The 17,571-nt window shown below is 45.2% G+C and overlaps 1 protein-coding gene across 1 annotated transcript in view; it reads right to left on the bottom strand.

Annotated features, from left to right (window-relative positions):
• Positions 1–10,879, bottom strand: part of LOC107109059 (acylamino-acid-releasing enzyme-like) — a 37,129-nt gene extending 26,250 nt beyond the window's left edge. The window contains exons 1-8 of the mRNA XM_015409633.1: positions 10,840–10,879; positions 10,541–10,670; positions 7,001–7,127; positions 6,471–6,558; positions 5,770–5,845; positions 3,094–3,233; positions 2,171–2,308; positions 1,009–1,100 (exon numbers count right to left, since the gene is read on the bottom strand). Of these exons, the coding sequence (XP_015265119.1) occupies positions 1,009–1,100; positions 2,171–2,308; positions 3,094–3,233; positions 5,770–5,845; positions 6,471–6,558; positions 7,001–7,127; positions 10,541–10,670; positions 10,840–10,872 (824 nt within the window). The 5' untranslated portion in view covers positions 10,873–10,879. The remainder of the gene's footprint in view (positions 1–1,008; positions 1,101–2,170; positions 2,309–3,093; positions 3,234–5,769; positions 5,846–6,470; positions 6,559–7,000; positions 7,128–10,540; positions 10,671–10,839) is intronic.
• Positions 10,880–17,571: the final 6,692 nt, after the last annotated feature.

Below are 17,571 nucleotides of genomic sequence, written 5' to 3'. Positions count from 1 at the left end.
TTTAATTAATTAATATCCAGATGCTGCAAATTCAAAAGCCTACCCCCCATTTTTATTATTAAAGTGGGTGTGGTCATATGGACAGAAACCTTTTTTCTTTTCTAGCAAATGACAGTGTGAATTACATTTTTTGCACTAGAACAAAGTTCGAATCCAGTGGCACCTTTAAAACCAACATAGTTTTATTCACGGTACAAGAGTTCATGTGCACACACAAACTTCTCAAGAACTGTTCATGCACACGAAAGCTTATACCTTGAATAAAATTTTGTTGGTCTTAAAGGTGTCACTGGACTCAAACTTTGTTCTGCTGCTTTAGACCAACATGGCTACCCCACCTGGATCGATTTTTTGTACTGTATTTGTTTGTTTCCTGGGCAGAACTGTGTCCAGAGGTGCTGAGTCCCTCCAGCATCCCCCTGTGCTGTACACTGGTCTCCATCTTAAGAAAGTTACAAACTACAGACAATTTTGGGGTGTTTCCATTATGCCCTAAACCGCTTTTTCTCTCTACACCCCCACCCTTTTCCTGCACTTAATTTGATGAAGCCTGATGAAAGCTTGCATGAACTATTTTATGACATTTTGATTGATTCCCCCCGCCCATCGCTTTGAAGTTCAGGATGTAGGGTTTTTGTTCTCACCCTCTTTGGGAGGTGAATGACCCTCTGCATTTGCCCTAAGGCAGTAGCTGGTTCAAGCACGGCTAATCACAGAGCAGGATCCACTCACGATCATGGGCCAATGAGACCCCACTTACCACTATACCAGCATGGTATAGTGGCTAGACAGTCTGACTATAGTTGGGAGAACGGGGTTCAAATTCCCACTCTGCCACCGTAGCTTGCTGGGTGCTCTTGGGGGAGAGTCGCACACCGTCACCCCAGCCTACCTCACTGGGTTGTTGTAAGGATAAAATAGATGAGATGTGTGAATGATATAAACCAATTTTGGTCCCCACTGGGTAGAAAGGTGGAGTATAAATGGAGTAAATAAATAAATAAATACCTTCTGTTGGAGCAAGCTTTCAATCCCAATCTGAAGGGTTCATGCCACCAGCCAACAAATACAATACCCTTGTCATTGGGGGACCACAGGGCCTAGCCAGGGAAGCAAAGCCGTAATGTGAGCCAACAGCACCTCATTATATGGTCTAGCAGGTATGAGCTACCCTTTACATCCCGCATAATGTCACTGACGTTGATCAAATCCCTCAACAATGGCCTGACACACCCCAAAGCCTTCTGCTGGGACCTGCTCCTGTACAAGATGGCTAGACAAAGCAGCAGCTTCCCAAGTTCTGTGTTAAGACTACTTTCATGACAGAGGAGTTTGCAAGATGTATCTACCTCTGCAGCTGAACAGGTGGAACTCATGAGGAACAGAGTTTTTTCTCCAGAGCTTGAGCTGAGCCTGCAGTAATGTGTATGGCCCTTAGAGTTAGCACCACAGACTCCACGTGAAAGCATCTGGAAGTGCTTTGTTTCCTTTAAGAGCTGAGAGAGGTGTATGGCTGAACTGAACCTGGATTCTTTCATTTCTGTGTGGGGCTCTGCCACAAGTCTGAATCCCGAGGACCGCAGAAAAATGCAGTAGCCACATTGCTCACTCACAGCTTTCATGCCAGTCGCTCACAAAATAGAATTTTTGCTCACAAGACTCCACAGCTTAGAGGGAGCATTGGTATCTACCTCTGCAGCTGAACAGGTGGAACTCATGAGGAACAGAGTTTTCTCCAGAGCTTGAGCTGAGCTTGCAGTGATGTGTATGGCCCTTAGCACCACAGACTCCACGTGAAAGCATCTGGGAGTGATTTGTTTCCTTTAAGAGCTGAGAGAGGTGTATGGCTGAACTGAACCTGGATTCTTTCATTTCTGTGTGGGGCTCTGCACTTCCACAGCACTTGCCCAAGTCTGAATCCCGAGGACCGCAGAAAAACATTTTGATCGTTGTCAAAGATATAAGAAAAGTAAAGGGATGTGCAGTGCTGAGACTCCAGAGCAGTATCTAGGACCAAGAGCATCATGACAGGTTTCCTTCGTACTTTCTCCAGAAAGCAACCACAACAATTTAAGAACACAGAAAAACTGGGTCAGAGCTTCCCCTTTGCTCATGATCTCCAACGGGGACTGCAGTTCCCCATTGACTTCCCACACTGCCATGCACTAACCTGCCCAGGAGAGATGTGTCCTGGTATGCCACCTGGGACTGAAACTTCTTTGGTTTCAACATCCAGCACACACAAGACAGGGACACTGTTATCATTCAGCATCTCTCCCCAATTGTCATGGTACACAAATTGCTCCCCCTAGGACAAAAGCAGAGGGGAAAATATCATTGTGAGTTTTTCCCTTATGACCTGTAGTTCTCCATGAGACAGATGTGGAGTCCTAAGTGATATCTAGAGGCATTCTCCACTCATCAGGGCTTGCTGAAGACGCCTTGCTTGTAGACAGAGCCCTACCCACCCTATGACCTTATTCCATAAGCTTGCCACTCCTTGTAGTCCTGAGCCAGTGATGGATGATTTATGCGCATGGGCCACGGATCACACTGGAAGAGCATCTGCTTTGTATGCAGAAGGTCCCCAGCATCTCCTGCTAAGGTAGTTGGAGATGCAAGAACTCTGCATGAAACTCTGCAGAGCCACAGTGAGAACAGTCAATACTGACCTTGATAGACTAATGGTATCAAACCGTGTAAGGCAGTTTTGTATATGTTCGTGTGTTGTTAACACTGAACTACCTGCACATAGTTCTTTTCAGGCTTGATCGTAAGAGCAGCCTTGCTACACCAGAAAAATGGTCTTGTTTTGAAACTGCTCATCCTGAATTAAACAGCAAATGTTTCAAACACATGGAGCATGGGGGAATGCATGCTACCAGGCCTCCTGGAAACTTGCTAATGTAGTTCGCAAATACTTTGTTCATTTAATGTAAAGAAAATGTGCTCTTTTTTTGGCACTGAGAGTCTGTAGTTCCGCATTGAAGAGTATGTAGTTTTTGCCAGCCCAAGAGATTTATTTATCAAGACTGTAAAGCACATGGGATATTAAACTGATTTTAAGTCTAAGTTAATAAAGGAAGGAGATACCTTTGTTGTATCACTTGGCTTCTCTCCTTCCTGGGAGGACCTGTCTTGAAAGAAAAATGGCTGCACTTTGGGGCGTTTTCTCTCTGCAACATACAGGATCCGTGTTTCTGAGCTGGACCAGGCCAAACACCCAAACTGCCCTGATGGCAGAAGATGAGAAATTCAGTAAGGAGTGCCTCAAGCGAAAGCAGAATGCAAGTAAGGCACAGGAGGAGGACACTGTGCTGAGGTTCTGGCTGACTGATGTCTCCTCCTACAACTATGGGGGGAATTAACATTTCTGAATATTCAGGGGAGCTGAATGTCTAGTAACCAAACAAGCCAAGCAGGTGTCTGTGAGCTATTGGGAGAGGGGGGAACGGGTTATTTAAGATGTGTGACCATAATACAAACATTGCTTCAAGATAGCAGCTCAAATGAGACAGCAGCAGCTGCTACTATGAAATGATGGTGGCAGTTTTCTAACAAGGTCCTAATATGCTGTTAGTGAAGGCAGAGCAGCCACAAGTCACTAATTACTGTGCGATTATTAGCCTGAGATAATCCTGTTGTGCTTGTGGGGTTACAAGGATTCATTTTGCCGCAAAACAAGTTCCCTTTTGGTGCGGCGGCTTCACACTTGTAATGCTGCATGGAGCAAAGGGGCTGCTGTCTCAAAGCCAGCATGGTCAAAAAGCCAGGGAGGGAAATCTCCAATAATATTATTCATGTTTTGGTCTTAAATTTGTGATCCTTTGCTTGCCAATGTTCTTCTCCAGAATCTGTTTTTACAGCCAGAAATCTGTGCAGTAGGGACAGCAAACACTTTTATTTAAAGCAAGATAATTTCCTGTAATTAGCACTCTTCCATGTGCAGCAAATCATATTCTGGAGCAGTGTTCCCTCTAAGCTGAGTTAGTGTGAGCTAGCTCACAGTTTTTTAGCCTCCGGCTCACACATTTCTGTCTTAGCTCAGGAAGGAGGGCTTCAGAGCAAAGTAATTTATGTAGTAGCCAAATTGCTCGCTCACAACTTTAATGCCAGCAGTTCACAAAGTAGAATTCTTGCTCACAAGACTCCACAGCTTAGAGGGAACACTGTTCTGGAGTGCCATATATTATTCTAGAGCAGAACCTGGTTTGGATGAGATGATATGAAGGTGATCTGCTACCCTACACATGGAGGGGAACAGCAGCATGCTTTCCAAACACCCAAAAGGGATCTAAAATTGAAATTGGGTGTACTCGTAGAACAGGTTACATGGTCAATTCCTGGATGTTTCCAAGCAATGAGCTCCATGTTCATGCCACAACCGAGAAGGCCCCTTTCCAGTATGTCACCCGTCTAGCCTCAGATGGCAGAGGCACCTAAAGCAAGGGCCTCTGGAGACGAGCAGAGTGGTCCGGTAGGTTCCCATAGGTTCACCTATATGAAGGTGACCAGGGACTCAAATAAAGCTCAGAGAATGTTTGCTGGATGTGAACTCCTTAGTCAGCGATCTTGCTGTCTCCAACTTGGGTATCATAAGGTTTCTGGATCTCTGTCGCTCTGGTTTTCATTTACTTTATTTTATAGTATTTATAGTCCACTTTTCTTAAGTTCACTCAAGGTGGATCATTAGCCTGTTGGGCTGGACGCAGCCCCACACTTCTGGCCATGCTCAGTCAACCATCTAAAGAAAGCAACACGGACAACTGGTCTTATTTTACAGACTTACAATCTACTCACTATGAGGAGCTAACAATGCAAGCCTAGGATTCATCAGACTGCTTTCGACTGGTTCTGCTTCCTCCGAAAAGGGAAGGTCCAAAGAGGGGATGGATGGTCAGCTGCTCCTTCACTCCTCCCCCTAATGACTCCAAGAGGTCCATTCTGACTCCCTGCTGTTCTATATGTATGTGGTACCATTATATAGTAAAGGTAAAGGTTCCCTTGCTCATCTCTGTTTCAAAGCCGAAGAGCCAGTGCTGTCTGAAGACGTTTCCGTGGTCTTGTGGCCGGCATGACTAAACACCAAGGCACACGGGACGCTGTTACCTTCCCACTGAAGTGGTACCTATTTATCTACTTGCAATTTCTTGCTTTCGAACTGCTAGGTTGGCAGGAGCCGGAACTATAGACGGGCACTCACTCCGTCATGTGGCACACTCGGGTCTCGAACTGCTGAACTACTGACCTTCCACAGCCTGCAGTTCAGCGTCTTAACCACTTGAGCCACCGCAGCTCCATTATATAGGATTGTATAAAAGAACAGCATCCGATACCTCAAGCATCCTGAATGACACACAGCTGTGGCTGGTTTTATATTCCCTGCGTCCCTGAGAGTTTCACTGGAATGGTACGTAGATGTGCTAACTGAGACTAAATCCAGATGCTGAAGTGATAGTAATAAACAGAGCCCTCTATCCTAAGGGTATGCCACCCATCAAAAAGCCTTGGGGTGCTTTTGCATGCTCACTTCACAGCAAGAGCTAGGAGAGCCTTTCACAAATTCCTCCTGATGTAGTCTGAAGAAACAAGGTGAAGGCACGCACATAACATTGGATATCTCTCTGCTGGCAGTGGGGCAGGATGTGAATGGGAAGGAGGAGCATAAGCAAGCTCTGCGGCAGCAGGGTGCAGATATCGGCACCAGAAGGAGAGGATCGTTACTCTGCACACACAGAGAAGCATACAGCCAAACCAACTGCTGCTTACCATCTGTGTAAACACTGCCATGTTTGTCCAGCTCTGTAAGGTTGACACTTTTCACCCTCCCACTGCTGCTCCAAACCTGCTGGGACACAGAAATCAGCACAAGACAATGCCTACCACAACATTCCCAGGCTTGGTAATCAACCTCTTATATCTCAAGGTCTAGATCTATATGCCCCCCCCCCCATTGCCCTATTGGCAGGACCAATAAGAGAAAGTTGCGACTCCTCAAGGAAAGAAAGTGTCGGCAACACCAGGAGAGGAAGGCTATTGTTGATAACCAATAAAGAGTTAATCCTTAAAGAGATATAGTTACTGAATCTCCTTAGGTGGCCAATGGCAGTCCATACACATGTATGAACCACAGACTGGCTACACAATAGCAGTTCTGTAGATGGAATTTCTTCCTGTGGAGCATGACTTTCTCATTTCTCACTGCAGTAGGTGGGGGAGGCCAAAAAAACCCCATACAGGAATGCTAAACTGGATCAAAGACATGATTCGTCCATGCCCCAGAAGTATAACTGACCTCCCAAGGCTCTCGGTCCTCCTGACTACCACACAAACTTGTATATACCAAGCAGAGACAGTATTACTGCACACAAGCCATTTCAGTGTAGAGTCTGCAGCTCCATCCCACCTTTGTAACGATTGCAGACTACTGCCTAGGCAGTGTGCGGGACAGCAAAGTCTAATTATTTTACCTCCAGCACCTCCTGTTTCTGCCCCCTTTCCAAGTGATGGGTGAGAACAGCTTTGTGCCTTCCAGTAGGAGATACCTGGACCAGCAGTCTGTGGCACAAGAGAGAGGAGCGTTTAACACGAGCAGCCAACTCTAAGGAAAAACAGAGGAGGAAACCCCTTTCTTTGCCATCTACTTTGGGCTAAAACCAGTGTGGGCTTATGACTCCCCCCAACACATTACCCTTTCAGCTGAAGGATTTCAGGTTGCACGGCCACGAAAGGCCTATGTCTGTCAACATGGAGCACAGGTGCAAGTAGCAATTAACAGTAATTATCCCAGCATGTAACAGTTTACCATGTCCAACCTCAAGCACCCCTAAGTCTGCCCATCCTCACTCTTAGCTCTAATCTTTAGGGAAAAGTGATCACTCTTACTACAATTTCTAGTTTACATTGTAGCCATTTAGGTCCATTCCAAGCCTGGCCTGAACTTCTTACACAATGACAAAAGTATGGGATTTGTGTTGGGGCAACTGGATATTCTACATACTGGTCTCGAATTGCAGCTGGCATGCTAACAGGGGTAACTGAGACAACCGCTCTGCCATCGTGGTGCAGGACATGTTGGTGGCTGAAACGCAACTGCCGACAGCTCCCCAAATCAGGTTGGCACCACTCTGCAGGAGAGGAGGAAGATGGAATGAGAGAGCTGATGCTGGCTAGGTTTCAAGAGCCCAGGAATACAAAGCCGCTGCCGCCCAGTGTGAAATGCCACTCTCCCTGGGATTGACTGATCAATCAATGCCATGGAGAGGAAATATCAGGGACACACCAAGGCCAGGGTGAAACCGGGGCAGCCAATAAAACACAGAAAGGCCAGGTGTGCTCCAAGATTCCAAAGACTACGAGGAAAATTTAGAAACAGAGTTTCATTCTAAAGCTATCAGGAGAAAGAATGCTTGATCTGGAAAGAAAGGAATCACTTTGCAGACTAAGACCATTTCCACAAGGGTTCAATGCTATTGGGAAGTGCTTTTTTTCTGGTTTACCACGGCACTGTGTCGCATTCATGTACTTTCCAGATTTTTGTTTTTGGCTTTTCTCCAATCTTTGTCAGATCTGTCTTGCTGTGAAATTTTGTGAAAGATTGCTGCAAAGCCTGGATGGCTGCTGTATGGGTAGAAAACTTTGGATTTTCACATCCCAGTCACAGCAGCCACCATTGCCCCTGCTCCACTGATGCACACCACTTTATTTAAATGCACAATTTAATACCACTGCAATGATACAGCCCTGACCTGGATAGCCCAAGCTAGCCTGATCTCATTAGACCTCGGAAGCTAGGCAGGAGAGAGCAACTCTTGCCTTCAAAACCCTTTGGAGTCAACTTAAGTCAGCTGTGACTGGACCACCAAATAAATAATCCTCTGAACTCACAGCTTTCGGGGTTTTTTTTAATGAAATGCAGAGATATGCTTTTCTCCGTTCATCTCCACAACTTAAGAGAGGCTGGAAAGTTACTTTTAAAAAAATGAAAACCAGAATTCAGAGAACCTGATATTCACTTGCCGATTTAAAAAAAATGGTAGTGGTGGAGATGGCTGCTGCCGGGGGATTGGGGCAGGGAAAATGCAGGGAAATCTGCAACATGGAAGTCCTGTTGCTACTGCATTGTATTGGCAACTGAATCATCTACAAGCAAACCACATAAATGTATCTCTGCATGAACAACACAGAAGTATTAGTGTTACTTACATGAAAGATACTAGCTAATTGTGTTAAAATTACATACACATTATACATTAAATGATAATTAATCAGAATTAGGGGAAAAAACTGAAACAGCAAGTGGTATGAATAAGGAGTGACTGCAAATGGGTAGCCATATTAATCTTTCAGATACTACCAGAAATCTGTTTTATTTTGGTACAACAAACTAACATTTATTTCAGTATGAGCTTTTGTGAGTCACAGCTCACTTCTTCATATGTGTGAAGAGCAGAGAGGTTTGGTGCAAAATCCATCACAAACCTTTCAAGTGTAAATTCTCCCTATATAGAGAAAAGGGAGTAGTTGAGGTAGAAAGGTTAGGTGTGAATTCTATTATAAAACAACAGAATTAGCAGTTACACATAATGGATGAGAAGTCACTATACCCAGAAAAACAGTAGGGAAATATTTTACTTTGGTTGGACATATTTTTCCAACCTGAAAGTTACTGTTCTAAAAAAAAAAAGACATCTTTAAAGAGAATATATAATATGAAAGTGAATTAGATTTCTTTGCTCACTACCTAAAAGTTCTACAGGACACACTTCTTAGGAATTTTAATTGCTGTTCTTCATGTGTTTTATCAGATTAGAACCTGGTACTAATCAGTTAATTTTCACTTAAACTTTAAACTACTTCCTCCTGAGTAGCTGTTATTTATCCTGCTTCATCATTTTGCTTGTCTGTTCAAACTTCTGACCTCTCTCGTTATGCATTGTGGATAACTGCCAATTCTGTTGAAAATGTTAATGAATAAGGAGAGCCAGATTCCAGGTCAGAAGCACCTTAGAGACCAAAATGTTTTTCAGGATAGAAGCTTTTGAGAGCCAAAACTCCCTTCATCAGAGAAATTAGACTAAGATTCTTGGCCAGTGTACAGACTGATTCCAACTATGTTTACGCAAAGCGCCTATTGATTCCAATAAGACAACAACCAGTAAGCAAGTTTAGGATTATAGCCTCAAGCAAAGACCCAAGAGGTTTGGCTTTGCACTGACATTGACAACATCAGGACAGAGGAGCAAAGGGGCAAATGTAGTACAGGTGGGAGGATAAGGTGATGGATTTAAGGTAGAGAAAGCCAGAAGGATTCAAGGACCAGTCCCATTGTTCCAAAGAGACAAAATACAAACATATCTGAAGTACTCTGACTTTGGCTGCAAGAAAGCGATCAGAACTCCATGGAAAGTGGGAAGAGTAAATGAAGAATAAGAAAAGCAAAAATACCAAAGCAGCAAAAAGGGAAACTAGAACAGTTCAACGATGAAGGGTCAGACAACCTGCACAATTCAGGCACAAAGCCCACACTGCAAGAGTACATAAAAGGGACACTGCTCCCTCCTGGTACTCCTCGGTCCTTTCTTGCAGGTTACATTGTTTACTTTTCAGTTCTTTTTGCCATAGGGCCAGTTTCGGGGGGGGGGTGCAATGTTCAATATTTATTTATATTTAAATTTATATTCCAGAGAGTTTCTTCATAATGGAAATATAAGATCCTATATTATCATTGAAATATACATGTGTGAATTTTTGCAAGACTGGCCAAATTCTGTCCCTTTCTCATAGTCATATGAATGCAGGCCGATTAAAAGGCCTGCATTCTACTCTAAAGCCTTTTGAGTTCCTCCTAATTGCCCAACCCAGTAAACCACTCATTTAAATTGCTAAAGACACACAGCCCTGACTGGCATGGAACAATTGGGAGGACTGATAGGAGACCAGTGCAGATAAATTATTTAAAAGTTTATGGATTGAGGTCTAAAGTCCAACCACTGAGAGGTCCAGACAGGAGTATTTGCCTATAAGTATTAACTTTTTAAAAGGTAACTAATTGGCTTGCTAGCTTATTTTAACTTATTTGAAAAATAAGAGGCACACAGAAGCCTATTATCACCTTCAATCTAAAAAATCGGCGCCCTCTACTTTCTCAGAACTTTATCCCTTGAGCTACTGTAGCGGCTCCTATCATCTGCTCAATTCAGCTACCAAAGTGGGGCCTCATGTATCATTAAGATAAATGGCACACGCCTGTTGTGCAGCTAGATTGCGAAGGAACATTACATTTATTATTCGAGCGACCAGCAGTCTATTCCCCCCCGGGTGGCCTTGAGTCATCTGGCCTGTCGGCCCATTTGCAAAAGGTTTCCAATGCCTCCCCTTCTCCAAAGAGCTCCGGGGGGGGGGGGGGAGGCCAGGCTTTCAGAACGCACGACAGGGAGGGAAAGCGACCCCATTAGCTCAAGGCGACCCTAACATGTTACTCTAAAGGATTCCCCCACCGCGGGGGAGCAGCAAAGATCAGTCGGAGCAACCGGCTCACCCGTGTAGAGGGGGAGGCACCTGGTGCCGCCGCAACCAACAAATCCGACTCCTACCCGGGCGTAAGTTACCGAGGGGAATTCGCTCAGCTCCTGATACACAGCGCCGATAGGGCCCGAGCCCCCGGGCACCTGGAAGAGAGAGGAGCCGTGTTGTCGTCTCATGGCCCTGTGACAGCGGTGACCGATTGTCCTGGCGGCCGCGGGGGTCACTCACAACAGCCCCCCACCCCTCTCCTGGCCCCCCCAACCCCCGCAACCCTTCCTGCTTCTCCCCCAGCACTCCCCGCAGTGCCCCCACCGCCTCTCTTGCACGGTCCAGCCTGCAAGCCATGAGGCCTTTTCCCTAGAGAGAGTGTCCGAAGCAGTTGGGGGGGGGGGAATAGCCCTCAAAGCTCCCAAGGAGGCCGGAGCGGCTCCGTCTCCGGAAGGGCGTCGGCCAGCACTGCGACGAAAATAGCTGAGAGCTGGACGGAAAAGGCCAGGGAGACGGAGCTAATCCAGGACGCCGGGCCCTGCCTTCGACTTCGCTGCTTCCAGTGTCCCTGGAGGAGCGGCTCCTCTCGACCAGGCACGCCTGGCTGAGAGGAAGGAGGAAGGCTGCCTCTCCTATTTCAAACGCCCCAGTTAATTTGCTAGCACCAAGCATCCTTTAGGCGTTTTGCTCGAGTTCAGCCGTACAGCCCACTCAATCGGGCTATTCAGCTAACAACACAAACTGCCAGTACCTGAGGGGAGGAGGACGCCGGTTGAACTCTATAAGCCCTTAAGGACTGCTACTAAAAAACGAAAGGCCTGGGAGCTTCGCTTTCTGGTCTACTTAGAAATACCATGTAAACGAATGAAAATCAAGCCTACTCCTAATTTAGAGTTGCCAGGTCTGGGTTGGAAAATACCTGGAGACTTTGGGGGTGGAGCCAGGAGAGGGTGGGGTTTGGGGAGGGGAGTGGCCTCTGCATGGTACAATGCCATAGAGTCTACCCTTCAAAGCACCCATGTGCTCCAGGGGAGCTGATCTCTGTCAGCGGGAGATGCTCAGGCCCCACCTGGGGGCTGGCAACCCTATCCTAACTGCACAACCCCAACCTGTGTTGCTTAGCTGCACACTGAAGAAAATTTGTGTTTTTGTTGGAATATATGCAAGTGTCCCCACTTGTGTAGCGAAAGAGTTAATCTGTTTGTGTTTACAGATATGTGCTAAATGCCCATAGACCAATACAATAATAAAAAAGACTAGCTTAAAGCCATAATATCATTTAGTGTCAGGTAATATAAAGAACTACCACTTATTCCGTCACAGAAAAAATACAAAGGCCAATAACATTTCACATAGCGGTCTGCTCCAGACTCTCAAAGTCTATATCCCTCTAAAGGCAGTCTGCTCCAAATTCAATCAATCAACACTTATTCCGGATATTAAGTGTTTCAGACCTCTGGTCTTTCCTCAGGAACAAATCCTATATATCAGCAGTTCGAGACCCGAGTGTGCCACATGACGGAGTGAGCTCCTGTCTCTAGTTCCAGCTCCTGCCAACCTAGCAGTTCAAAAGCAAGAAATTGCAAGTAGATAAATAGGTACCACTTCAGTGGGAAGGTAACAGCGTTCCGTGCACCTTGGTGTTTAGTTGGCCACACGACCACGGAAATGTCTTCAGACAGCGCTGGCTCTTCGGCTTTGAAATGGAGATGAGCACCGCAACCCTAGAGTCGGATTTGACTGGCTTTCGAGCACGGGAACCTTTACCTTTACTTTTACTAATATAAAGAACCACCACTTATTCGTTCACAGAAAAAAATACAAAGGCCAATAACATTTCACATAGCAGTCTGCTCCAGACTCTCAAAGTCTATATCCCTCTAACAGTCTTGTAGTTTCAAAAGCAGTCTGCTCCAAATTCAAACACTTATTCCAGATATTAAGTGTTTCAGACCTCTGGTCTTTCCTCAGGAACAAATCCTATATAGGAATCTTACATTCAATGTAACTTTCAAGTTGACACTTTCATTAATTTACTTTTCTGTTAATCTACTCGGGCAAGGTCTCCTCACTTATTTCAAAACATGCTAGTGCTGCTGCCAAAGTTAAATGGACCCAAAGGGTCCATAACTGGTTATATATTTTACAACATGCCATCTTAACTACTTAAGGACGATCACCAGCACTAGCACTTTGATTATTGGATTGTTTTAAATGTTGGAATGTTTTAATCTTTTGTATATGGTTTTACGGTACTGGGTACCGATCAATGTAAGCCGCCCCGAGCCTGCTCGCGGGGAGAGCGGGGTGCTAATTAATTAATTAATTAATTAATTAACAAGGCACAATTACGCACCTTCCCCCTCCATATGAAGCAAAGCATGCCCATTTTGTCACACGTTTCTTCCCAGCCCAGCAAGGTCAGTTGGATCCAGGAAGACAAGCTGTGTAAGGATGTGGCAGCTCCGAAGGGAGCAGAGAGGCTGTGAGTCTTCCTGATTCTTACTGCACTTCAGTACAGCCTCTGGAGGAGCTAAGGACAGCCACAGTACTCAAAAAACAGTGCAGCATAGGCGGTAGACTGGACCTGAAGGTTATATTCTTGTTTAGTTAACTGCCCTTGAATACATTACACTGTCTGAAATTTAACTCACCGTGTACACCTTACTCAGCTTAGAGGAAACACTGGAATTATATGAATGTACTTCCCATTCTCAAGGAATTTCAGGGGTTGCAACAGCATTTCTGGCAGCTTTCTATGACATGCCCAAATCACTGGAAATATAAGGGGAGGAAGATTCACAGCAGTAGAAACACAACCTTTTAACAAGGGCACCGCTTTTCTAATTCTAAACAAGTGTTATTTATTTGTTAAATATGACTAGATAGGTTTGGGAATATTTCAATAACTTTACTTGTAAGCTAGGCATGAAGCATTAGATGTTGTCTGAATAGTGTGGGACCAACTTCCTAGTAAATATCCATAGGATGGTCTGGAAGTCATCTTACAAATATGACAGTTTTTCTACTTAGTTCAACAACCCCCTCCCTCAGCAATAGAGTATAACTGGGTTCGCTTTGGTACTGCCCCCATTGCCTCTAACAGACCCCTTCTATTTGGCCTCTCTCCTTTGGCTCTAGGTTTTCTTCTTCAGCCACTCCCTTTTCCGTTTCAATTTGCTTGCTCTGGTAAAGAGATCATACAAAATCTTGCCTTCTTAGCTATTTGTGTTACTTTGTATAAGACTAGAAAGAAGAAAACATGCCTTCCATTATTTTATTGGAACACTATTCAATAAAATTTCCCCCCCCCCGAAATGACCTCTGGAACCTTGTATGTATAATGGAGAGGGGACAATTATCATTAAAAAAAAAGGAATTGTGGAATAACCAATCCCATAGGCTTTGGCTGGGAACACAGAACTTGGTCAATTAGCCTACAGGAATCTAGTACAGTGGACCATCATTCTATACATGCATTTCTCTTACGCCCAGCCAGCTTCTTATGATCTTTTCCTTACAGTAACTTTTACTCAGTCACACGGTCACAGTGTATTCAGTAGGACTGGCTTCCAGGTAGGGATTGCAGCTTTAGAGACAGTTTGACAACCTATTAAGGAATGTCCAGGCATGTGAGCTTTTCCTCGTTAACAAGCTGACAGGTTACTTCTAAAGCTACTGACATTTACAGGGGAATATGAACGGGCTCTGCCTGCAGCAGGCTAATTTAAAAACTAGAAGGCAACAGCTCTCAATAATCCATTGAATTTCTTCCTGTCCGGGAAGATACTTAAACCAAAAAAGTATTTGCATGGGCTAACGTCCCCTTTAGTCCTCACAACTACCTTGGGATTCAGGTTAACAGGGGTCGTTTCGTAGAAAAAGAGCTAGGGGAACTCATTAGCATAACTCATTAGCATATGCCACACCCCCTGACATCATTGGAAGTGTGTCATAAGGCCACACCCCCTGACATTACCGGAAGTGTGTCATAAGGCCACACACCCCACCCCCAACAGGCCCGGCTGCCGGTGGTGGCCTTGCAGCTCCACTGCCGAGCCCCATGAGGTGGACCTGCAAGGCCGGCAGGAGTGCAAGGAAGCCCCGTGAAGGCCCTCCCTAGCCCCAGGCAGGCAGGGGTGGGGAGAGGCAGGGAGGAAGCAACTTACCCTCCGTCTTCTCCTGCCTCTTCCTGGCTGAATGAGGGCCGGAAGCGGGGCGGCCGGAAGCGAGGGGCGGGGCTTTGTCATGTGCCCCGCCCCCCGTACCTCACCCGGGGGACTGCGATCCCCCGCGATCCCCCCCGAAATGACCTCTGCAGGTTAAGCTGGAAGAGAAAAACTTGCTGAAAGTCAACAAGTAACCTTCACAACAGAGCAGATATTTGAACCCAGGTCTCTGGTTGTTGTTTGATGCCCTAATCACTACAACACACTGCCTTCACTAATGACTCAGTTTGGGAAGCTGGGGAATTATATGGTCAGCATCAGTGACGGTAGAGACCAGTCATAAATCAATGCTCCCTCTAAGCTGTAGAGTCTTGTGAGCAAAAATTCTACTTTGTGAGCTACTGGCATTAAAGTTGTGAGTGAGTTATTTGGCTACCGCATAAATTAGTTTGCTCTAGAGCCATCCTTCCTGAGCTAGGACAAAAATGTGTGAGCTGGAGGCTAAAAAACTGTGAGCTAGCTCACACTAACTCAGCTTAGAGGGAACACTGGAATTATATGAATGTACTTCCCATTCTCAAGGAATTTCAGGGGTTGCTACAGCATTTCTCGCAGCTTTCTATGACATGCCCAAATCACTGGAAATATAAGAGGAGGAAGATTCACAGCAGTAGGAACACAACCTTTTACCAAGGGCACCACTTTTCTCATTCTAAACAAGTGTTATTTGTTAAATATGACTAGATAAGTTTGGGAATATTTCAACAACTTTACTTGTAAGCTAGGCATGAAGCATTAGATGTTGTCTGAATAGTGTGGGACCGACTTCCTAGTAAATATCCATAGGATGGTCTGGAAGTCATCTTACAGAGAATATGACAGTTTTTCTACTTAGTTCAACAACCCCCTCCCTCAGCAATAGACTATAACTGGGTTTGCTTTGGTACTGCCCCCATTGCTTCTAACAGACCCCTCCTATTTGGCCTCTCTCCTTTGGCTCTAGCTTTTCTTCTTCAGCCACTCCCTTTTCCGTTTCAATTTGCTTGCTCTGGTAAGGAGATCATACAAAATCTTGCCTTCTTAGTTATTTGTGTTACTTTGTAGAGAGAAGAAAACATGCCTTCCATGATTTTATTGGAACACTATTCAATAAAATTGGGATCGCTTGTGCCAAAGCAATACAAACACTGTTCTAGAGTAGTGTTTCCCAACCTGTGGGTCAGGACCCAAAAGTGGGTTGTGAAGTGGGTCATGGGCCACCCCTGCCCTTCCCATTGCTCTGTTTTGTATTTTGGAAACCAAGATCTGACCGTAGCAGCTGTATCTTCCATGTCATATATTGTGTAAGGTGCTGTCAAGTCGCAGCTTCAAGGCAAGTGAGGAGCAGAGGTGGCTGGCCATTGCTTCCCTCTGCGGAGTCTTCCTTGGTGGTCTCTCTTCCAAGTACCGATCTTGCTTGGCTTCCCAGGTCTCACAAGCTCAGGCTGTATCTGCCTTCCCTCCCATGTCACATACTACCTGGTATTTTTCTTCACTACACATACATGTCGATCAAGTAAAACATGTCCTGATGGTTACTAGAGTGAGTTTCATAGAACCTTAGGTGGGGCTTGAAGGAGTAATGAAGGAAGAGGTCAGAGGCTGGAATGTAACCTCCATATGCAGAGCCTGTGTGTATCAGAATGCCACCTGCTTGGGGTTCATAGTGGGGGCAGCGTCTCAAACACATCTGGTTTGCCACTGTAGAAAATGGAGTGCTGAACTGGATAGGTGCCACTGTCATAGGTTGCCTGGAGCACCAAAAAACCCCAGGCCAGCCTTGGACTGGTCACCATACCAAAAAGGCTGGGAACTGATGGAGGAGCCACAGTCCCAGGGCATGTGGAAACGTTGCTCTGCTTTAATCACAGAAAGACAGCGGGCCCATCCACATCCCTCCAAAATGCTCAAGCAGCTGGACAATCCCAACATACTGAAGAATTTCATTTGGAAACCTCCAATAGAGAGAAGGGAACTTAGGTTTATCATTCAACACAGCATCAAAGGGACCATAGCTAATACAAGATAACATTATTTTTAATATTGAGACATATATCAGTCGGTTTTTTAAACCAAGAGTTACATCTTTGATGCTGCTAATTTAATACTCCAATATGTATCGCAATCCAAATCTTTGTTGGTTTTATACATATGTATTTCTAAAATTGTTTTATCTTTTTAAACTGTGTATTGCCTTGAGGGCCCTAACTGGGTAAAGAGAAGGCTAAGCATATTCTGCCTGTGTGTACCCATTATGATCAAGATGTGAACCCTGAGGAAAGCATCTCTAATGCATCAACTAGCTGTGATAACCGCAGCAAAACCAGTTTGACAGCATCTACTCCACCTGAGACAGAATTTTCAGGGCCAGTAAGACCACTTCCCAACATTTGGTTGCTGGGGGGGGGGGACGGACGGACGGACGGGGACAATGGGATGGAATCAATGCTCCCTCTAAGCTGTGGAGTCTTGTGAGCAAAAATTCTACTTTGTGAGCTACTGGCATTCAAGTTGTGAGCAAACAATTTGACTACTGCATAAATCAGTTTGCTCTGGAGTCATCCTTCCTGAGCTGAGACAAAAATGTATGAGCTGGAGGCTGGAAAACTGCGAGCTAGCTCACACTAACTCAGCTTAGAGGGAACACGATGGAATATTACAAAGAAATTCCTTTGTCTTACCAGAACTGTCTGCAGGATGCACCAGCACACAATTCCAGTTGTTGGAAGAACAAGGTACAAAGGAAGCCTGAAGATCTTTTTTCAGAGAACAATGGCTCGCACTGCTTGGCACTATTATCATAACATTGGCCACAAATATTAGACACCAACAATCCATACTTTTCTTT

Source organism: Gekko japonicus, unplaced genomic scaffold (assembly GCF_001447785.1).
Source record: "Gekko japonicus isolate JY-2015 unplaced genomic scaffold, Gekko_japonicus_V1.1 scaffold2793, whole genome shotgun sequence".
NCBI classification, from domain to species: domain Eukaryota; kingdom Metazoa; phylum Chordata; class Lepidosauria; order Squamata; family Gekkonidae; genus Gekko; species Gekko japonicus.
The sequence above is the reverse complement of the archived record's forward strand: the minus strand, read 5'-3'. Positions and strand labels throughout refer to the sequence as shown.